Source organism: Phymastichus coffea, unplaced genomic scaffold, assembly GCF_024137745.1.
Source record: "Phymastichus coffea isolate CEN01 unplaced genomic scaffold, Cenicafe_Pcof_1.1 PCOF00052, whole genome shotgun sequence".
Lineage (NCBI taxonomy): Eukaryota > Metazoa > Arthropoda > Insecta > Hymenoptera > Eulophidae > Phymastichus > Phymastichus coffea.
Genome location: NW_026706863.1, coordinates 435,887 through 456,281, shown reverse-complemented (window position 1 = coordinate 456,281; position 20,395 = coordinate 435,887). Strand labels below are relative to the sequence as shown.

The 20,395-nt window shown below is 30.2% G+C and overlaps 5 protein-coding genes across 8 annotated transcripts; 3 read left to right on the top strand and 2 right to left on the bottom strand.

Moving 5' to 3' along the window:
- Positions 1-6,136: 6,136 nt before the first annotated feature.
- LOC131665510 (mediator of RNA polymerase II transcription subunit 29) lies at positions 6,137-7,546 on the top strand. 4 transcript variants are annotated; one of them, XM_058937423.1, is made up of 3 exons: positions 6,137-6,481; positions 6,623-6,664; positions 6,735-7,546. In XM_058937423.1, exon 3 carries the CDS (start codon positions 6,744-6,746, stop codon positions 7,302-7,304), a length of 561 nt encoding a protein of 186 aa, XP_058793406.1. In that variant the 5' UTR covers positions 6,137-6,481; positions 6,623-6,664; positions 6,735-6,743; the 3' UTR covers positions 7,305-7,546. The 4 variants fall into 4 exon arrangements, with proteins under 4 accessions (XP_058793406.1, XP_058793407.1, XP_058793404.1 ...); XM_058937421.1 differs by having other exon boundaries at positions 6,138-6,407; XM_058937424.1 differs by lacking the exon at positions 6,623-6,664.
- Positions 7,547-7,555: 9 nt separating this feature from the next.
- On the bottom strand, positions 7,556-9,344 carry LOC131665509 (uncharacterized). The gene is made up of 5 exons (XM_058937419.1): positions 8,963-9,344; positions 8,624-8,688; positions 8,202-8,546; positions 7,859-8,120; positions 7,556-7,775 (listed from the first exon to the last, which is right to left on the bottom strand). Exons 1-5 carry the CDS (start codon positions 9,007-9,009, stop codon positions 7,685-7,687), a joined length of 810 nt encoding a protein of 269 aa, XP_058793402.1. The 5' UTR covers positions 9,010-9,344; the 3' UTR covers positions 7,556-7,684.
- Positions 9,345-9,448: 104 nt separating this feature from the next.
- LOC131665502 (myb-binding protein 1A) lies at positions 9,449-14,215 on the top strand. Its single transcript, XM_058937406.1, has 9 exons — positions 9,449-9,644; positions 9,903-10,100; positions 10,193-10,591; positions 10,668-11,251; positions 11,324-11,436; positions 11,518-12,695; positions 12,769-13,017; positions 13,101-13,516; positions 13,592-14,215. Exons 1-9 carry the CDS (start codon positions 9,537-9,539, stop codon positions 14,013-14,015), a joined length of 3,669 nt encoding a protein of 1,222 aa, XP_058793389.1. The 5' UTR covers positions 9,449-9,536; the 3' UTR covers positions 14,016-14,215.
- Positions 14,216-14,554: 339 nt separating this feature from the next.
- Positions 14,555-17,897, top strand: LOC131665469 (CCAAT/enhancer-binding protein zeta). The gene is made up of 5 exons (XM_058937357.1): positions 14,555-14,709; positions 14,876-16,021; positions 16,098-16,725; positions 16,799-17,215; positions 17,320-17,897. Exons 2-5 carry the CDS (start codon positions 14,876-14,878, stop codon positions 17,856-17,858), a joined length of 2,730 nt encoding a protein of 909 aa, XP_058793340.1. The 5' UTR covers positions 14,555-14,709; the 3' UTR covers positions 17,859-17,897.
- Positions 17,898-18,149: 252 nt separating this feature from the next.
- LOC131665470 (chromobox protein homolog 1-like) lies at positions 18,150-20,395 on the bottom strand. The gene is made up of 4 exons (XM_058937358.1): positions 20,216-20,395; positions 19,646-19,804; positions 19,165-19,399; positions 18,150-19,040 (listed from the first exon to the last, which is right to left on the bottom strand). Exons 2-4 carry the CDS (start codon positions 19,739-19,741, stop codon positions 18,814-18,816), a joined length of 558 nt encoding a protein of 185 aa, XP_058793341.1. The 5' UTR covers positions 19,742-19,804; positions 20,216-20,395; the 3' UTR covers positions 18,150-18,813.

Below are 20,395 nucleotides of genomic sequence, written 5' to 3'. Positions count from 1 at the left end.
AAAGCAAATCATTTGAAACGTATTGTAAGAAGTTCAGAACTTTTTATAACGTAAAGCAACTTACCAACTAATAAAATATAATCAAACATGACATACGAAGCACGACTTGTCATTGCCCTGATACAAGTCGCGCGTTTGTAAAAAGCTAGTTGAGGCAGCCTATACGTATACATCAACGTATATACACTAAACACGAATGCTACTATACGACGCTTTCACATGCATGCAAGCTGGCTTCAACTGCGTGCATAGTTCGGAGAACTGTATTCGATTGACAATTAATCGCAGCCGCCTTGAGTGCCGTAGCTATAGAAGACAAACAAGCAGCTTACGTATATAGTCATTTCAATGTTATTCACACTTGGGCAAAGTCAAACGTGATTTATCAGTCGTCTTACCTGCAAACATTTTTTTGCACTGTCAATAGTCTTTTGTAAGCATAAGGCGTGGATAATGAGATACGCAGACGGAAAAACTTGATTTTTTTTTCTTCATGTACATACGACTTCTCTTTTATTGCTCATGAAACATAATAAGATAAAACTCGAATGAATTGCATAAGAGAAGAACCGTTTATGGATAAAGAACTTTCTATATAAAAGCCATTGGACATCGTACATGAGATGTTGGACGAATATTGATTTTAAAAAACAAATTGATTGTTTGTCATTATCTTACCAAAAATTTATACATGGTCTGAAAATACTATATACAATATTTAGTTACTAGTTTATAAATTAATATCAAAGGATTAATTCATTTTTACACCTTCGTGCACGTCTGGAGTCTGATATCCGATGTTCGATAGCTCTTATGAAGAAAACCCCTAAAGTCAATATAATTCAAAAATAGTGCTAAAACTTCGAATTCTAGTCAAACATTACTAATTTCTAGTACACGAAACTATTTATACTAATGTTGCAAAATATAAAAATAACAATAATAATTTATTTCAAAACAGAATTTGAAAAATAATAATTATATTGCTAATGGGAATCGAACACAATCATGCAAATTTCAAAAACAAACACAAACAACAAAATAATTAAAGCAAATATAGCAACTTTCGATTATTATTATTATTGTTGTTGTTGTTGTTGTTGTTTGTTTTGATATTGCGTACTGAATCTCTCTCAAAATTATTTGACAAAATATTCAACTATCCGAGATATTTAATCTTGATCTTGCCCGTTAAATCACAAATTCCAACTAAAAAGAGGGAAAAAAGGCATTTAAAGTCTCAAGCAAAATCAATTTCCAACAAACAAAATTCCGAAATAAAAAAACGATAGATCCATTCAGTTGAAACACAAGCCAGAGCGATCGATTCAAGTGAAACATATTCAATTAATTCGCCTGTCAATCGAAAGAGCATAGAATAATACAACTCGAGCGAGCGAGAGAGAGAGAGAGAGAGAGAGAGAGTGAGAGAAAGAGAAAACACACAGAATTCTGATCGTCCGAGGCAATTTTCATCGAGGCACGTGTCTGCCCGAAGCCAGACCGTTACTACTGTGACGCACGGGTAATTGGCCGGCGGATCGGTATGGTTGTACGTGGCTGGATATGTACGACGCTTGACTTTATAATTTTCAATCCAGTCTGACACCGCACTCTCGATGAAAATATTGAAAAACGGTTTAATCTGTTGGTACTTCTTTTTTCCAATAAATACGATTTTTTTCATGTGCTTTTTAATGATTATTCAAGATATTTTTTTTCGTTCTTACTTTTAGTTTTGCTTCTAAGAGATTCATGAATATGACTGTAATTAGCAGCAGATACCATAGCATCTAATTTGTTGATAGAATTAGCATTAAATTTGAACCTATTACTAATGTTCAGTGATTAATAATCTAATTATCGAGATGTGGTTTAATGAACTTATCCACTTAGATAGCTTTGGGACAATGAGCATATAGTTTATATGATTAAATTTGATCCCATGCAAGAGAAAAGGTTTATATAAAAATTAATAATAAAAAAATTATTCTTAAAAACAAATTCATGAAAATTCATTAAAAATAAATAATATAGAGAATAATTGATTATTAACATTGGAAAATCATTACTTTCAATAATTTATAACGCAATTATATAACAAAGGTACTAAACATACCTGTGCTTCAAAACGTATAGATCTATATGAGCCAATTAATATTATTGAATAGCTCATTTGTCAAACATTTAGATGGAAATTCTATAAGTTCGATTTAAAATTAATTGAAAAAGAAATATATAAATTTCAACCAGTTTCGTAACTGTGTATAACCACTGTTAGTCTAAAATGTTTATTTGTATCACCAACACCTAAAAATTTTCACAATATTTTATTTTTGGCAATATTTTACTAAAATTACTGAAGGAGTAAATTTATGAAATACAACGAACATAAAGTAAATACGGATTTTTTTTAACTATGTGTGTATGTGTAGGTGTTAAACATTTCTTTGCCAAAATTTATGACAAAACCTTCGGTGCTCTTGAAATATTGATTCGACGGGGCGTATCTACCTGGAAGAAATACGCGACTAAGGCAGCAATGCATGTGAAACTCGAGCGATTTATACACAATAACCCGGGGTTATTGGAAAAATGCAGCAAGATGTACTCTTTCTCTCTCCGAGCGACTATGCGTTCGATACCGATAGGAAGAATAGTCAAAAAATGCACGAAACAGAGTAAGAGAGAAAAAATAGCCAAGGGCGCTAAGGATGAGGTAGAAGAGAAAAAACTTCCGACAAATTTTTATTGCTAGGAGAGCAGCTTATAGTCTGTTCGACTTTGCGTTGTAATTGCCAAACCAACTGCTACTTTTTAGACAATTTTAACTGATAGGTTTGGAAAATGAAGTTCAGTTTTGATAACGTCGAGGAGTACAAAAAGAAATTTCTAGATGAAATTATTATCTTAAACGTAATATTCGTTGATTTCTAAAATCTAAAAAGATTGTAAGACGTTAAATTCTAACTTTTATGCAATATTCATGATTTCAGATTGAATTTTTACAGTGCTTGATTTTTTAAAATAACAGTTCAGCAGAATGAGATGTAATCAGACTTTAAAATCACAAATTAATTCTACTTTCAATAAAATTTAAATAAATATCTACATTATTGTATATTAGGTAGATATTAAGATAACTATATACAGCAGAGTTGCGCTGGAAAAATATTTACAGAACCCCGACAAATTAATTTACTTAATACAGTACAATAAGTTCTACAGGAACCCAGAAATTTTTTCTGGGTTCCTGTATATATATATATATATATATATATATATATATATATATATATATATATATATATATATATATATATATATATATATATATATATATATATATATATATCATATATATATATATATATATAATAGTTAATTATATTACAGTTAAAAAATGCAATTATATATATATATATAATTGCATTTTTTTATTTGATTTCATTTATCCAGTCGCATTTTACTATAAAAAAATCACCTCAAATATGCATATTTAACGGTTTTCAAAATAAAATTATAAGATAATTTTTCAAATTTTACATCTATATACCATTTATCCTCAAAAAATAATATTACCACTAAAAAACTAGTTATTAATAAAATACAAAAACATGATATAAAATTCATTTCGCAATAATACGAAATAAAATAATCATGTATTTTCAATAAAACTTGTAAGCTTTATCATTCTTAAGTAAGATCAATTAATTTCTTGTCCTGAACGATTATTTTGCGTGTGTAATCTGTAATTGTACTTTACTTAACTAGTGCAGGAATCTACTATACACGCCATCGCTTGTCGCGTATCATACAGCGTGTCAGTGGTTTTATAATACAGTTACACATGCTACGTGTGCACTGTACAGTCGATGTTGCCGATGTGCTAAGTTAAGGCACCCCCCTTACCCCAGCCAGCAAAGTGTAGAAAAAAATACCATTCGAAATATCTTTAATTAAATCCTCCAAAAATGCTCATTATTTTAATTGAACCCCTTCAGTTGTCTCAAAAAAAATTAAAAACTATGATAATTTTTTCGTTTTTTGCAATTGCGATATCTTTAGTAATACTTAATATTTTTGCAAAGAAACAAGGCAAAAAAATTGAACCCTTGCTCGTTTTAATTGCACCCCTCTTATTTTTTCAAAATTATTAATATATATGTCAAAAACAACAATCTAATTTTATTGTATGTTCTTTCCAAATAGATGGGTTATTGGGTTATTTAGAAGAATTATTCACCATATATTAAGCAATTGCAATTAAAGATATTCTATAGATTAATATATTTCGATGTTATAAACAGAGAGATTGATTTTAAATTTATATTACTTATCAAAAATAATCAGAAAAAGATAACACTACAAAATAAAAAAAAAAATTGACATAACTTAAATTCAACAACTGAACTGGAGAATGTCAATATTGTCAATGAAGTAACTAATCAATGTTAATTAGTTTTGTGACGAACACAATCGACGCACAATACAATATATTGCGCAATGTTCAAGTGCACATGACCGTCATCGCAAAAAGGCCCGGCTCCTGCTTTGTATACGGTCTGTTCGCCACGTTTATTTCATATTCAATAAATTGATTGCATAGATCTTAGATCTACATAATGTAATTGAAATTTAAACGTGAAAACTATTTGGCTTTGGCCAATTAATATAATGTAAAATATTAACGACCTAGTTATATATTTCAAATATACCGTTTGTAACAAAAAACAATGACTATTTTATTCAGATTAGACATCTAAAAATGTTATAGAAAAACAAAACTACTGTTAAAATTAATAAATTATATAAGTCACGCGTGTGAGGGTGTTTTAGCTTTAAACTATAATAAAAACAATTGAAAAAAAAAATAATTAAACTTAAATAAATTTAAAAGTCTCGATTACACGTATATGTAATATATATATTTTTTATTTCGAACAATCTAGCTCTTTTTTTTTATTATTACATTCCATTAGATAATTGATTAAATCACATTATTAATAAATATTGTCACTAATAAATCAAAATATTATTTGCTTATAGATGTGGACTACTTATACTAAATATATATTTGACTATATATAGATTATAAGTCTAATATAGTGATTCGATTATGTAACTTTTCACGGTGTCAGTGTACAAGAAATATAAAATTCGTTTAATGCATGTCGATAGTTTGTCGACGTTGTAATGCTTTTATTTCTTACAAGAAGGCTTTGACAAAATAATGAAAGTTATTCATTTAAAAATTATGATTTATGTTTTAAAATTTTTTGAGATAATCGCACGGCAATAAAATGTATAGTTTCTCAAATGTATATGGTCATAAAAAATCACATAAACTATTTAGTAACTTTTTCTAGTTTGAAATGTTTCTGTTTATAATAAAGGGGGGATGAATGAATATTATTAAAAACATACATAATTCATTGTTAGAAAATATTTTAGACGTAAATAACGACTGATCATTCAATGCTGCTACTGAAACTTTTAGCTTTTAATTTTCTGAATCAATTTATATTATATGTCATTTTTAGATAGATTTTGTTACTTTTGAAAGTTTGAAAAAACTATATGAAAGAAAATAATTAAATTAATTTGAGAAATATCGCATTTGAAAAAGAGTAATACAGGTAATATAAATTTATTTAGTTTCTCTAATTAAATATTAGCATATCCACCGTGCCTTTTATTGGATAGATTAGATTTCAATAATTAAATTCACTATTTTCAATTATGTAGAAATAATTTCGATAAAATATTTAATTATTAAAAAACAGAAACTATTTTCATCATTAAAATAATGAATAATGTGATAATTTAGGTAACCCGCATAAAATTAACATGTGTATAGTTTTAGATTTTTTCCCAATAATTTCTCAACTATTGAAATTAAGTAGTAAAATCAATCTAAAACTACGCGAATACTACGAATAATAATTTCAAGTGGGTTACCTAAATTATCACGTTATCAATCTACTTTCAATAGTTTCTCAACTTCAATAGTAGAGAAGCAATAATATAAATATTATTAATCCTCGCTCTTGCTGTGTCAATTAAGTTAAGTAATCGAGATTTCAAAATTGCCCTTTGGGCTAAAGTATCTATATAATAGTTTTGTTCAACTGTTTATACATAATATCGTTTATTTCCGAACAAATAAAATAGTTTAATACTACATTGATATTAAAATTAGTTGATCATGATCAATCGTTGAACTCGAGTGGATGTGGCGAACAGACCTCTTGCGGAGGGGAATGAAAATTGAACGACTTGAAGTATACTATTCTGTATCTGTTCAACCCAACTCGCCTAACGTTGGTATAGAAATAAGTTTCCATAGTGAGGTTATATTTTCAACGACGTTCCAGTGACTTTTATTGAGATAAAGTTATTTTGCGGTAATTTTCTATTATTTTGCATTGTTGTTGACACAATCAAAATGAATTTTCGCCAAAGATTGTATTGATATAAAGTAAATGGAAAATTATTATATTAATTCACAAGAGAAAACGTTACTTTTGTAGTTTGTTGAAACTACATTAATAGCAGTATATTATTTATTAATAAAATTTAATTTATACTACAGATACTTATTTTATTATCATTCCTTCAGACTTTATAGCAAATTATTTTGGATACTACACATTTCATTAGGGTATTTTTATTCACTCTTAAATTGATGTCTGCAAAGTAATCTTTTGAAAACTATTTCCTATCTTTTGCAGACGAGATAAATGAATATGAACATCCCAGGCATGCAACAGCCAGGACCCATGGGCATGAACCAGATGGTTCAACCAAATACAGTACCAATGGGACCAGCTCAGCATGGAATGCATCCACAAGCACAGATGCAACAACCTCAGCAGCCTCAAGAAAAAGGTGACAGTATATCTAAAGTTAAAGGATTAGTTAGTCAACTCAGAGATTCTTTATCAGTTGCTCTGAAGACTGCTGGTCACACTTTGCTCACAAATAGTTTGATTGACACATCAAAAAGCACTGAACCTCCTGACCAACGTTTCAACAAAAGTATTGAAGAATTTTATTCAATTTGCGATCAAATGGAATTGCATTTAAGAACATCAATCGAGTGTATTGGTCAGAATGTGAGTTCTACGAGATATATGCCTATAGGTGTAACAACTAGGACTGAAAACGTTGGAGTTCAAGATGCTTTAACTTATCCTCAATATTTATTGATTGTTCGTTCACAAGTGCAATATGTGAAGTTAATTTCTGATATGTTAACTTCAGTTGCAAATAAAATTACCAATCCTGATCAACAACAGTAAACTGCTATCAAATAATTCTGTAAATAATTAGTTTTACTTGTAAATGCTGTCTGATAAAATGTTTGTGAGATTTGCTAAGTTATTTTGTGAATAATTGATTAATTTTCAAAAACATAATTAAAACATTAATATGATGATAAATTCCTCGTAACTTTCTTTTTACTTCAATAATCATAAGTTTTGTAATAATCCATACATTTTTTGTAATAATAATATGTAATTTATCAAATAAAACAATTCAATATAGTAAATTTAAAAAATAGTTATTTTATTACTGATTTTGCTAAAAACTTTAAATGCAATATTGTAATGTGTATAGTAATACAATTTCAAATGTACATTCTGTTTTTAACGAATGTACATTTGAATGTAATATTTATTCAATTCAAAAAGTTTTCTTCATTTTGAGAAAGCAAATTTGCACATGATTTTAAATTTTCAATTTGTAAATCATAAATCTTTTCTTCAACCCTAAAAATAAGAAAGTAGAGATTTGTTACATCATTAAAGAATATGAAAGAACTTGATAGATATAATCACTATTGCATACTTACATTTTTTTAATGCTGGATATCTCTTTGCACATTAGTAAAAACTCTCTATAATAAGCAGCAATAGTTTCCATTTCATTACTGTTAAAAAATCTGTTTATTTCAGTCAAAAGATCAGAGCAATTATTTAAAGTCTTTTTAAATTGTTTCAATTCTTCCGGACCACTAGGTAAAATAATATTTTCACAGCGCAATATACTAAATCTATCGAGTAACTCTCTAAGATGTTTCAATATGTCAAGAGTTTTGTGTTTTTGCTCTTTCTCTACAAACATATAAAATGTTTAAATCATTCATAAATACTCAAGTTCATCTAATCAAATTCATTTAAAAAGTAAATCACTACCTTTACAGTCATTAAAAGTTGATTGAACACTATCTAAATAATCATTTATACAAGTAAGAGCTTTGATATCATTGATTCTTGTTTCAATTGATTTTTTATTTTCCAATAAAGATTTAGTTTCTTTGTGAGCTTTCTTCAATGATATTTCAAAAGAATCTTCATCTTCTTTGAGGCTTTTTTGTTCAAGAAACAATTCAGCATATGATGATACATATTCGCTATAAATAAGTTCAAGTTCTAAATTATTATTTTCCAATTCTATTTTTCTCAAATTTACAGAACTATTTCCAGATGAAGGCATCATAGACATTCGAGATGTATGAACACTTCTCTTAGGAGAAGATACTGTGTATAAATTAATTTTATATTTAGTATTATAACAATAGTTAAAAAGTACAACAAATTGTAAGAATTATATTTACAGCTCATTGTGCTAATATCCACATTACGCACATCAACTCTGTCTGGTGTGCGAGCTCCTCGTTTCCTAGATATGCATTGATTGTAGAATATTATTAATTTTTTATTATTATTTATTTTATATTATTATTAATTGTTTTCAAAATTTTTCTTTATCATATTTTACCAAAATTATTTCAAAAAATAACATATGAAGTTAAAGAATAATCTACATAGAAATGCGACAAGCAAACACAGTTTATTAATCTAATAACAATAAAACAATCGAAATACCCATTAGTATTATTAATATTAATGTTACTTCAAATTCAAAAAAACACGAATGAGCATTTAAATCTAACCTTTCATTTTTCCGAAGCGCTGTAATTTTCGATTGTTCGCGCTGCATGGCTGTTTCACGTTTGAATAATAATCTGAAGCTAAATCAATATTTTGTTAAAAAAACGAGAAATCTCAACAATAACTTTTTGCATGATAGCGACAGTTGTTAACCAATCAAAACGAAATCGGAAACTATCTTTACATCATAAGCGGTAGTCAAAGGACGATTATGATATGTTGGATTCCGTCGTAATGCATTCGTTTTTGTAACTATATAAAAATTTATTGATAAAATATAAACGCGAAGAAAAAATTATTCAACTATTTTAATTATATTAAATATAGTAATTAACAAAAATAAAATAAAACTTGTACTGCACGCATTGCAACAATATCAAAACATCGCGCTAAACCTAACACTACACTAACCACTGACATCAAAACAATGTTAATAAGTCGAATGGTGGCTACATGCAGCTGACGAGTGAGATGACCGCGTGCGCGGTGAGAGTAGATCTTGATTCTAGCATGGTCGAGTTGACCTGTTTGAAATAAATACGGTTGTCGACGTTTGTTTTTTTTTAATTGACAATAATGGCTTCGACAGTTTTTGACTGTTTTTCGAAATTGCTAAAGGACAACACTAACGAGAGGCTTAATGGTGGATATAGATTGTTACAGCATCTAGATGCGGAGATTCAGGTGATTTTAATATTGATAACCTCAAAGAAAGACACATTTGGCATGAATAAAAGATATTTCATACGTGTATAATTTGTTATTCAATGAGTTTAAGATTTGTTTCATTTTTCTCTTCATTTTTACTTCTGTCAAGTGGTTTCTGATTATCTGAATCAAGTTACAACACTATTAATACATTACTACCTTGACATAGCTTCCAAAAGCACATTTCATTTTGATTATAATTTGCTTACAGTTTAATTAATTATAACGTTTTAGAAAAATGGAGAAAGCAAAGAATTTAATCATACTCTTCAAAGACTTATACGAGGTTTGGGATCATCCAAAATTGCTTCTAGAAAGGGATTCTACACAACATTTACAGTTTATTTGTCCCTAAACCCTGATACAAGTGTGGATAAAATTTTTAATATAATGGATATTGAATTAAAAACAAGTTCTAGCAGTACTAAAAGTGTAAGAATATTGTTATCAACCTTATTTAGATTTTTTTTTGTAATTTTGAAAGTTTAATAATTATATTACTTATGATTTTCTTTTAAATATAGGAAGTAGCTGATGTAAATAATGGGCGTATTTTGGCTTGTGGAGCAATAATTCGATCAGGAATACTGAAAAATTTATCTCTTAAAGATCAAAAAAAAGTTTTAGAATGTTTGTTTAACTCTGGAAAGATCAGAAGCTATCTCAGTTTTGAATCAGTTTCTTTTATTGTTGAATTTTTAAAGCAACTAGAAGATGAAAATTCTTTAACACCACTATGGCCTATATTTGAAAAAGAAATTTGCACCCCATTTAAAGAACAAAATTTAGATTCATTTTATGTATTGCTTGTAATTCAAGATAAATTTCCACAAACTTTGACAAAGAAAGTTTTACAAACACACCTAGGCTATGAAACTATTGTAAATAAAGAATCTATTGAAGATATTGTGAAAATTCTAACAGTAAGTTTTTATAGCATTGTACAAAATATTGTTTGCTGTGAAATTTTGACAATTATTTATGAATGAATTTTTACAGAATATTCCAAGAGTAATGTGCTATAAGCATCCAGTTTACGAATTATTCTGTGAAAAATTGGTAGCATCAGATTGTGTTGAACAATTTTGGTCAAATATTGACCAGTGCTTTATCAAACCTTCGAAGACAGATGAGTTCTTGGGAGTAGAATTGTTCAATATTCTCTTAAATACTACAAAGGATGAATCAATAATAGTTAATCTGCTATCTCCACACTTTTTAAGGCACATCTTGAAAAGATTTTCATACAGTGCAATTCACAGAAATGATGATGTATCAATTGGTTTCAGAAAAGCTTTAACTCAACTAGTTACAGTACTTTCTGAAAATACAAAGTCAAAAGTGCACTTTAATGTTATCAAAAAATTAATTCTCTATCCAGGCGATCTTATGATTGAAAAAATTACCAATACAAAAGTTCTTCAAATGATAACAAGTCAAATGGGTTCTGATGGATTAAAAAAGTTGGCAAATCTGTACAAAGAGATTGCAGCAAATACTAAATTTAAAGAGAAAGCAAATGGTGTTAAGGAGTCTTGGACAAATAATGAAAGAACTTATGTTACACAGTTACTTGCTACCAAGTAAGTTTTAAAAACAGCTATCTATCAAATTTTTAATAATTATTTATATTTAAATACACGTCTGTATTGTAGATTAATAAGCCATAAAGCTATGATTTCTGATCATGAATGGAGACTGGAACAACTAAAATTTTTGTTCAACAATGGCTTGTGTGACATGTCTAATGTTGGTATTGAACTAGCTCGTAAGTATTCCTCATTGTATGTGTGTGGTAATATATGTATATATAGCGTAATAAAAAACTGATGTGCAATCATATTTACAGCTTACATAAAAGAAAGTTTCTATCGAGCTCTCGATACCAAACTTGAATCACTTACTGATTTAAGAACAGTACTAAGTACTCTTGTTACCTATATCAATGAAACAATTTTTGAAAACTCGGAAGTTAAGTTGAGAGTTTCATTGGATCAAACAGCAAAAGAAGCTTGGGTAAAGATGTTGAAACTTGTGGAAAAATTGGATAAAGGTTCTAAATTTGATCACAATATCAACGCAGTTTTCCACATGATGATCCTTCACATGGGTTTACAGCTATTCTCTGATCCTAAAATGGCTATTTCATCTATCAATGAATTGCATAGTTGCTACGAACACCTGAAAGAAAAAAAAAAGTCTAAAAAACACAATAGCAGCAAAGTTATTGATGATGATCTCGAATGGGTGGAAGTTGTAGTTGACTTATTATTGTCTCTGCTATCTCGACAAAGTCACCTTCTACGCTCACTGGTTGGGTGTGTGTTCCCTCACATCTGTCCACATTTGACTGCCAACGCAATACATCAGATTTTAGCTATCCTCGACATTAAGAGTGGTAAGAATCCTTTATCATGCTCGAAAAACGAAGATGATGAATCTGAATCCGATAACGAAGATGAAGAGGAAGATGACGACGATAAAAATGAGAGCGAAAGTGACGAAGAGGAAAATAGTGAGGATGATGAGAGCGATGAGGAAAACGATATTGATATTGAGGAATCGGACGCTGAAAACGAAACCGTCACCGATCGTCTCAGGCTAGCTGTAAGTCAAGCTCTTGGTGACGTCGCAATGCAAACCGACGACGAAGACATTGATGTAGATAACATTGATGAGGAAGAAGGCAAACGTCTTGATGAATCACTTGCCGCTGCTTTTAAGATTCTTAAGGAGAATCATGCAAAAACACAGTCGAAGAAACAAGAGAAAGATGCACAAGCTCTCACCCATTTCAGGATAAGAGTCATTGATTTACTTGAGTGCTATCTTGATAATAGTCCTTCAATGGCCTTGGCGTTAGATATGCTTGTACCGCTTTTTGCTTTACTGGAGTTTACCATTAAAGATCAACATCAGAAACCTTTGCAAAACAGAGTTCGAACCTGCTTGAAGAAATTGTCGCTAGTGAAAAAATTTCAGAGCATTGAGGATGTTAATGGCGAGCTTTTGACTATAGTTTTAAAGGTAATATTATTTATAGTTGATATTGAAATAGTGCTTATTATTTATTGTACAATAATGTTATTCTGTAATTCAGACGCTCATAGTAAAAGGTGAAAGGTCAGCAGCTGTATGTCAAGAAATGGGCGACAAATTGGCACAATGCTGCGTATTTCTTGTAAGATGTTCACAACAAGTTGAAGGATCAACTGACTCGTTCATCAAAATATTTGGCGAAAATTTGTCAGCTTATTTCAAAAAGCGAGATTGTATTCTTCCGGCTATCTTATTCAAAAGTTTGTTACAGCTTTGTTGGGTCGGCAATTGGCATCTTGTACCTCTTTTAGTAAGTTCCTTTATTTTAATAGATAAATCAAGTATTTTATCCGATTGTATTTCTTTTGTAAATGCAACTTTATTAATTTCTAGGTGGACTTTGCTTTCGACGAATCAGTCAGATCATATAAAAGAGGACAAGCTCTCGACTTTTTAAAAACATTTTATTCAAATACAAGAATAATCAATGCGGACGATCATAAAAACACAAGACTCAAGATGGAAAAAAGGCTGTGTCAATCAAGCATAAGCATCCTTGTTGAATTAAGTGCTACACAAGAAACTGAAAACGGAAAACAAATATCAAAAGTTGTTAAAGACTTGAAGCAAAAATTTATTTGTAATCTCTTGTTATTGTTATTCACTATTGAAACACATCACATACCCGAAGCTTGGGATTGGACAAAAATAGGCGAATGTATGGCGGCGTACAGATCTTCTAATTCACTGTCGAATGACGCTAAAAGTGCATACAACAAATTAGCTAATCGAATCCATGCTCCTGTTACGTAAGTTTTATATTTTATTTTCCGGAAATTTGACTTTCATAAAAATAACAATTAATTTACTTATGTAATTTTCAGATCAAAGCAACAAGTCAAAATACCTAGACTCAGCAGCGAAAATCATGATTCCGATTCGAGCGAGGATGAAATACAAAACAGTGATAGCCACAATGACAGTCAAATAGAAACAACGAAAGAATCACAAAAGAAAAATGACAAAAAGAGGAAAAAGAATAGTAGTAAGAAGAAGAATAAACAAAAGTTAAAAAAAGAAGCACGAGAATTAAGAGCGAAAGCTATGTCGGAAGGTTTGGAATCTCTTGATTTCAGTAACGTGTATATACCTAATGGAATTAGCTCATTGGACGAACCTGTGACAAATGGAGTACCAGAGGAAATGAATAGCAAAAAAGAAAAAAATAAAAAATACAAAAGGTCACATGGAAATTCAACAGATATTCCTAGTAAAAAGAAGAAAAAAGATTCTCAGAACGGAGACTGATAGAGAAATTGTATAAGTTTATATTTATGGGAGAAAAAGCAACAGTGGAACAATGATTGTTATTTTTATATACATTTATGTATCAATGCTGTGTGTAAATAATACATACAAATAAATATCAATTAACGATTTTCGAATTACAAATGTTACATTAATCGATTTTTTATCCTCTATGTATACAAGTTTTATTGATACTTGAATTTGTAATACTTTGAAGTGACGCGAATATAATACAATTATTATGAATAATTATCAGGTTTTTATCTTTTTATTAACCTTCATGGTGGGTGGAGTCATACCAATCAGCATCACCTCGAGCCATATTATTCATTTGAAACTTTTTTAGGGAAAAAAAATTCAAAGTACGACTTGAACAAATTCACAAATGCCAACCATCTGGAGAATGGATATTAAAGTGAGCCGCGTTCGCTGGGACGCTGGCGCTGGATATTACGATTAGTTGGTAAAATAGATTTCTGTCGATCAAACACGTGTAGTATATACGCCTAGTTTACTTTTTCCCACGTGAATATGTTCTGGTACATAAGAGTCGATTTTTTATTGATTACAATTACAATAATTCAAAAATGAAAAAAATCGAACCGAATTTTATTTGTAATATTGAATAATTTATAAAATATATCACAAACAACGTATTTTTGGAGTATATAAGTTTACTCATAAATCAAACAAGGTCTGTATATAACCTAAATTATTATGTTTATGTATGTACATATTGCTTTAAAAATTTGTGAATAAAACTGATGAATATAATATTATTTTTCCCTGAATATAATAAATAATGTAATTATGAAATAAAAAATTCTAGTTCATTAATTTTTTTATTTTTTTATTTGTAGATGAAGAAAAATATATCTTTCGATAAAAATCCATTGGATAAAAGCACAAAATTAAAAAAATGGTATGAAGAATACCCAAAAACAGAAGAGCCATGTAAACACAGCAAAAGTGAAATGGATGTTATGAATTTGAAAGATGAAGCCAAAAAATGTTTAAATTCAGAAAGTACTGCATATCATATGAAAGAATCAAAGGCAAGAAATTCAGATTATTCTTGGTGGAAAAGTGCATTTTTCAAAGGCACAATAAAAGATAAAGTAGCTGCTGGAATAATTTTAGTTCAGAGCAATCCAAAATATAACTTAAATTATCTCCTGTCTCTAGTTTCTCAAGTAAAAGTAGCTAAACATAATAAGTGTGGAGAGGTGATAACCAATTTGAAGGAACTTTTTTTGACTGAATTACTTCACCCAAATTTCAAATTGATAAAATTTGAAGAACAAAATTTAGATCAATTAGACAGTTACAACAAATCTTTTGATGTAGCTAATTTGGATAATTTAAACAATAAACCAGTTTTATCAAAAAACAAATTATTAACTCTTTGGTATTTTGAAGATCAATTAAAAGAAATCTATGAAAAGTTCATTACAGCATTATCTGCAATTGCTAATGACACTGTGGACACAAATAGAGAAAAGGCAGTAGGAGTTATGAATGATCTGCTCATGGGAAATCCAGAGCAAGAGCAAAAATTACTTGACTTTTTAATCAATAAAATTGGTGATCCAAGCAGCAAAATTGCATCGAAGACAGTTTTTTGCCTTACAAAGCTATTATACAAACATCCAAATATGAAACTCATTGTTTTAAAAGAAGTGGAAAAGTTTTTGTTTAGAGCTAATATTTCTTCTAAAGCTCAATATTTTGCAATCTGTTTGTTAACACAATTTGTACTATCAATAGAAGACACAGAAGTGGCAACAACTCTTATAGAAGTATATTTTGCATTCTTCAAAGCATGTTTGAAAAAAGGTGAACCTGATAGTAGAATGATGGCTGCTATTTTGATTGGTGTGAACAGAGCATATCGCTTTTCTGACACTAGCTCTATAAAATTGAACAGTCACATTGAATCAGTCTACAGAGTAGTTCATGTTGGGTCATTTAATGTATCATTGAATGCTTTGAGTTTGTTATTCCAGGTAAAAATTATTAATGTTAAAAATATTCAATAAAATTTATATTGATTCTAAATATTTAAATAATTTTGTTTTTTAGGTTGTTAGTAAAAATCCTGATCAATCTAACAGGTTTTATTCTGCATTTTATCGTAAACTTTTGGATCCGCAAATTGGAGTAGCAAATAAAAGAGCAGTTTTTTTGAATTTATTATTCAGAGTAATGAAGAACGATCCAAGTATTCTTAGACTTCATGCATACATTAAAAGAGTTCTTCAAATTTCAGCTTTTTTTCCTGCAAATATGACTTGTGCTATTTTATATACAATTTCGCAAGTATTACGTTTCAAAAAAATTTCAAATAAAATTTTAGTCAGATGTGTAGGAAGCGAAGATAAAAAAAATGATTATCATAACAGTGCAAAAGAGCTTGATGAGGATGAAGAGCTAAAAGAAAAAACATCAAGAAAGAGGAAAGTTGAAAATTCCATTATATTATCAAATGTAATTATTGATACCATTAGAGAGGAAAATAATTTAAAAAATGACCAAGTTCAGACTGAAAATATTGCTGAAGTCAAACCAGAGTATAAAGCAACATGTTATAATGCTTTTGCAAGAAATCCACTATTTGCTGGAGCAAACTTAAGTATTTACACAGAATTAGTAGCTCTTGCAAATCACTTTCATCCCAGTGTTGCTTTATTTGCTAGTACAATTCTAGAAGGTAGATATTTTTTTTCATTTTCAGTATACATGGTATTAATGCTAACGTTAATCAAGTTAAATTTCTCTTGCAGGTAAACCTATTGAATACACTGGAGATCCTCTTCAAGATTTAGCTTTAATTCGCTTTTTAGACAGATATGTATTTAAAAATCCTAAAAAGTTAGAAAGTAAAAAAGTTGTGAAGAAGAATGATCCATTAGCTCACAGAGTAGCTTACACCCCTAAGGGAATTCGTACGCTTCCTGTTGACAGCATGGCGTATTTGAATGAACGAGAAGATAAAATACCAGTTGATGAATTGTTCCTTTATCGATATCTTCGAAAGCGTAAAGAACAGAAAAGTATCAGAAGCCATGACGACGATGATGATATTGAGAGTGTAAATAGTGAAGATTTTAATGATATGTTGGATCAATTAAGTAAGACTAAACATATTGATAAATTAGATGTTGCTAGTGATTTCAGTAGCAAACCCAAAAAATCAAAAGGTATATTTTTGAAGTAGAAGTTATTATCAAATGACTTTATATTAACTTATTGTTGATATAAAATTATTATTGTTCTATTCTTAACTATTATTGTTTTATTTCAGGTAAAGAGGATGATATGGATGAAATGTCTGATGAAGGTGAAGACAGTGATATAGAAAATGTTGAAGTTGATGATGATGAAGATCAAGAAGAATTAGAGACGGACGACGATGACGGCATCGACTTCCAAGATTTGGACGACCTGGATCTGGAAGATATCGACGATGATGCTAGCGATATGGAATTCAACGATAATGACAGTGATGATTTAAAAGAAAGGCCTCTAAAGAAAAGAAAACTAAACAAAAGTGACAGAAAACACAAACCCCAAGTTAAAGGTCTACCCAAAAATACATTTGTCTCGTCCGAAGAGTTTGCAGAAATGTTGGAAAACCAGGGACGTTCGAAGTTTAAATATGGAGCAAGTAAGTCGTTAAGCGACCGCGACGGAGCCAGTGTGAAACAGTTGGATTGGGAAACTAACCGTAATCAACGAATTAGCGGTTATCGCAAGGACAAGAAAGAAAAAAAACTGTTTAATAATTTCAAAAGTAAAAAGCATTTTTCAAAGGCACAAAAACTAGCAAAACGTAAACAGTAAATTATTTGATTATAGATTTGAAGTATTGTATAGTTTAATTTCTTAAATGTTTAATAAAAATATTTGTCCAAAAAGACTAACAGAAATCCATTTTTTAAAAGTTTATTACTATTTACTTTATCTATAAAAAATTAAAAATTTGTATTTCTTCACTTTATTCTTACACATTGAACATTTTTTCAAATTGAAAATAAAAACCATTAGTATAAGGTTGAAACAATTAAAAAAAAATACTTCAAGATTACCATATACTAAAATAAAAAAATGAAAGTGTTCTTGACAAAAAACAATTTTTAGGCGACGAAATACTTTAATATATATGTACTACTGTTCATTTACAGTGGTGTGTATGTGTGTATTAGCATCATGGTCCATATGAAATGTACTTATTATAAGTCAAGACTCTGCAAGTCACAGTTTGTTTTTCATATATACTTTATGAGGTTTCCATCGCAGTCATATAACTTACAAAATTATAGAATACACTCTTATGCACTGGAGAGGTAAAAGAAAAGTTTATATATTTGCAGATCACATTGCTCATTCTTCCAAGTAACCTTGTGCATCTTTGACGAACCTTTCAAACTATATTATACATTAATTCTGCATTACTTTAAGAATAACTACGATCAAACTTATTTGTTCACTTCACATAACTACAAATGCCAAAAAACTTAAATTTCAGGCATACAAAATGTATTTTAGATAAACATGCTTTCATATTTAAATGTCAACGCAATAAAATTTTGATGACTGAAATTAAACTTTGAAATTCAAAAAACATTTTTTTTCTCAAAAACTTCACGATTTTTTGATCTATCGATCTAAGGAAAAGGAATTATCAATTACTGACACTGTAAGTTATGCTACGCAAATATTAAAAGAAAAGTGTTATACGCATAAATAATTAAACGCAACATAATTCTGATGATTTTTAGTAATCATGTCAAAGACACTACTCTGTGTCTGCCTTTGCTGAGCCATCCTCATCGTGAGTTGGACTGTGCCATGTTAGCCGTTCCTCATAGAACTTGATCACGATTTGAGGGCACCTTTCATTGGCGGTTTTAGACAGTACAAGATCAGCATCGTCAGTTCCCTTCCACTTCATCAGGAACATGAGTTCTCCGCTGGAGTCAGTGGCACCAATAATACGCTCTGGTTCCAAGTTTCTATCGAAACCTGAAAAACAAACATTTCATCAGTATTTGCAAGAATATAAATTAAAAAAATCAACAATAATTAATTTTAATGATGACCAACAAAAATAAATTAACAGTTATTTAACAAATTGCCAATAAATTACCTTCAGCTTTCTTGTCTTCCACAACTTTCTTCTTTGATTGTGTAGGTGTTGGTGTACTGGAACTCTTTCTCTTCTTAGCTTCTTTTTCCTCGGTACGCTTGCTGGCAGCAGCAGCTTCTTTTTTCTTCCTTTGCTCCTCGAATTGAGCAATCAGATCTGGACAATCAAGATTCTCTTCAGGCTCCCAGGTGTTTTCATCATTAGAATAGCCCTTCCACTTCAAGAAGTATTCAACCTATACAAACAATTATATAAATATCATGTAGGTAATAATACACATATTAAGTTTAATAACAATAATAAGTAGATAAAAGTAAATTCACCAGTATTAGTAAATAAATAAAAGTTTTTAAATAACAATCGCAATAAATGAGTAATAAGCTATAAGAAAACAACAAAACAAATGATTACAAGATGGAGCGTTTCCATTACTTTAAAGTGCAAAGCGCGTAATCGATAACGAAACGCCGAATATATTTACCTTTCCTTTGACTACTCTCCTATCCAGAACTTTCTCCACACTATATTCCTCCTCAGTCTCACCGTCGGTTGCTGGAGAATCCTTGGATTTGCTCATATTTGATTGAGGTTGCTTGTTTGTAATGACTTTGCTCACTCGGAAGCTCACCCAATCTGGCAACTAGTTAAAACAGAGAAAGACAGACGACCGTTAAAATTCAAGGCGTCGTTATGTATGTGCAAAAAAGAAATGCGCGCGGCAGCGGCGTGAACACAATGCCGCGCGGGGGGAGGAGGCGGGAAAACGCCGCCGCGTGACATTTTTTATTCGGCAAAGTTTCGTGCATTGTGTACACTACAATTCTATAAAATAACCACGTAAAACAACGTTGAGAGGCTCGCAATAGTAAAATTCATTAGACTAAAGTGAGAAAAACACGTAAATTAAGCAAAGCGAGTACAGAAATAAGGAGCGTGGCTCGTTGGACGTGAGCCAAAAATGGCGGCAAAACGCAGCGAGCCGGCGAAATCTTATGTGGCTAGTCGCTAGTTAAAAAGATTTGATAAAGTTGGGAAAAAAATGAATGCTCACCTCGTATTTATCAACTCACGTAGCTGTAACAGCCAAATCAACCCAGGTGACGACGTCGGATTGTATACAAAGCGCAGGTATCTCGAGATAACCGAGCCGGAGGAGAGACGTTGCTACGGAAAGGAAGAGCTCAACGGACCAAGAGACAATGCGCTTTGCGGCGGCGTCTGAGAATACTTG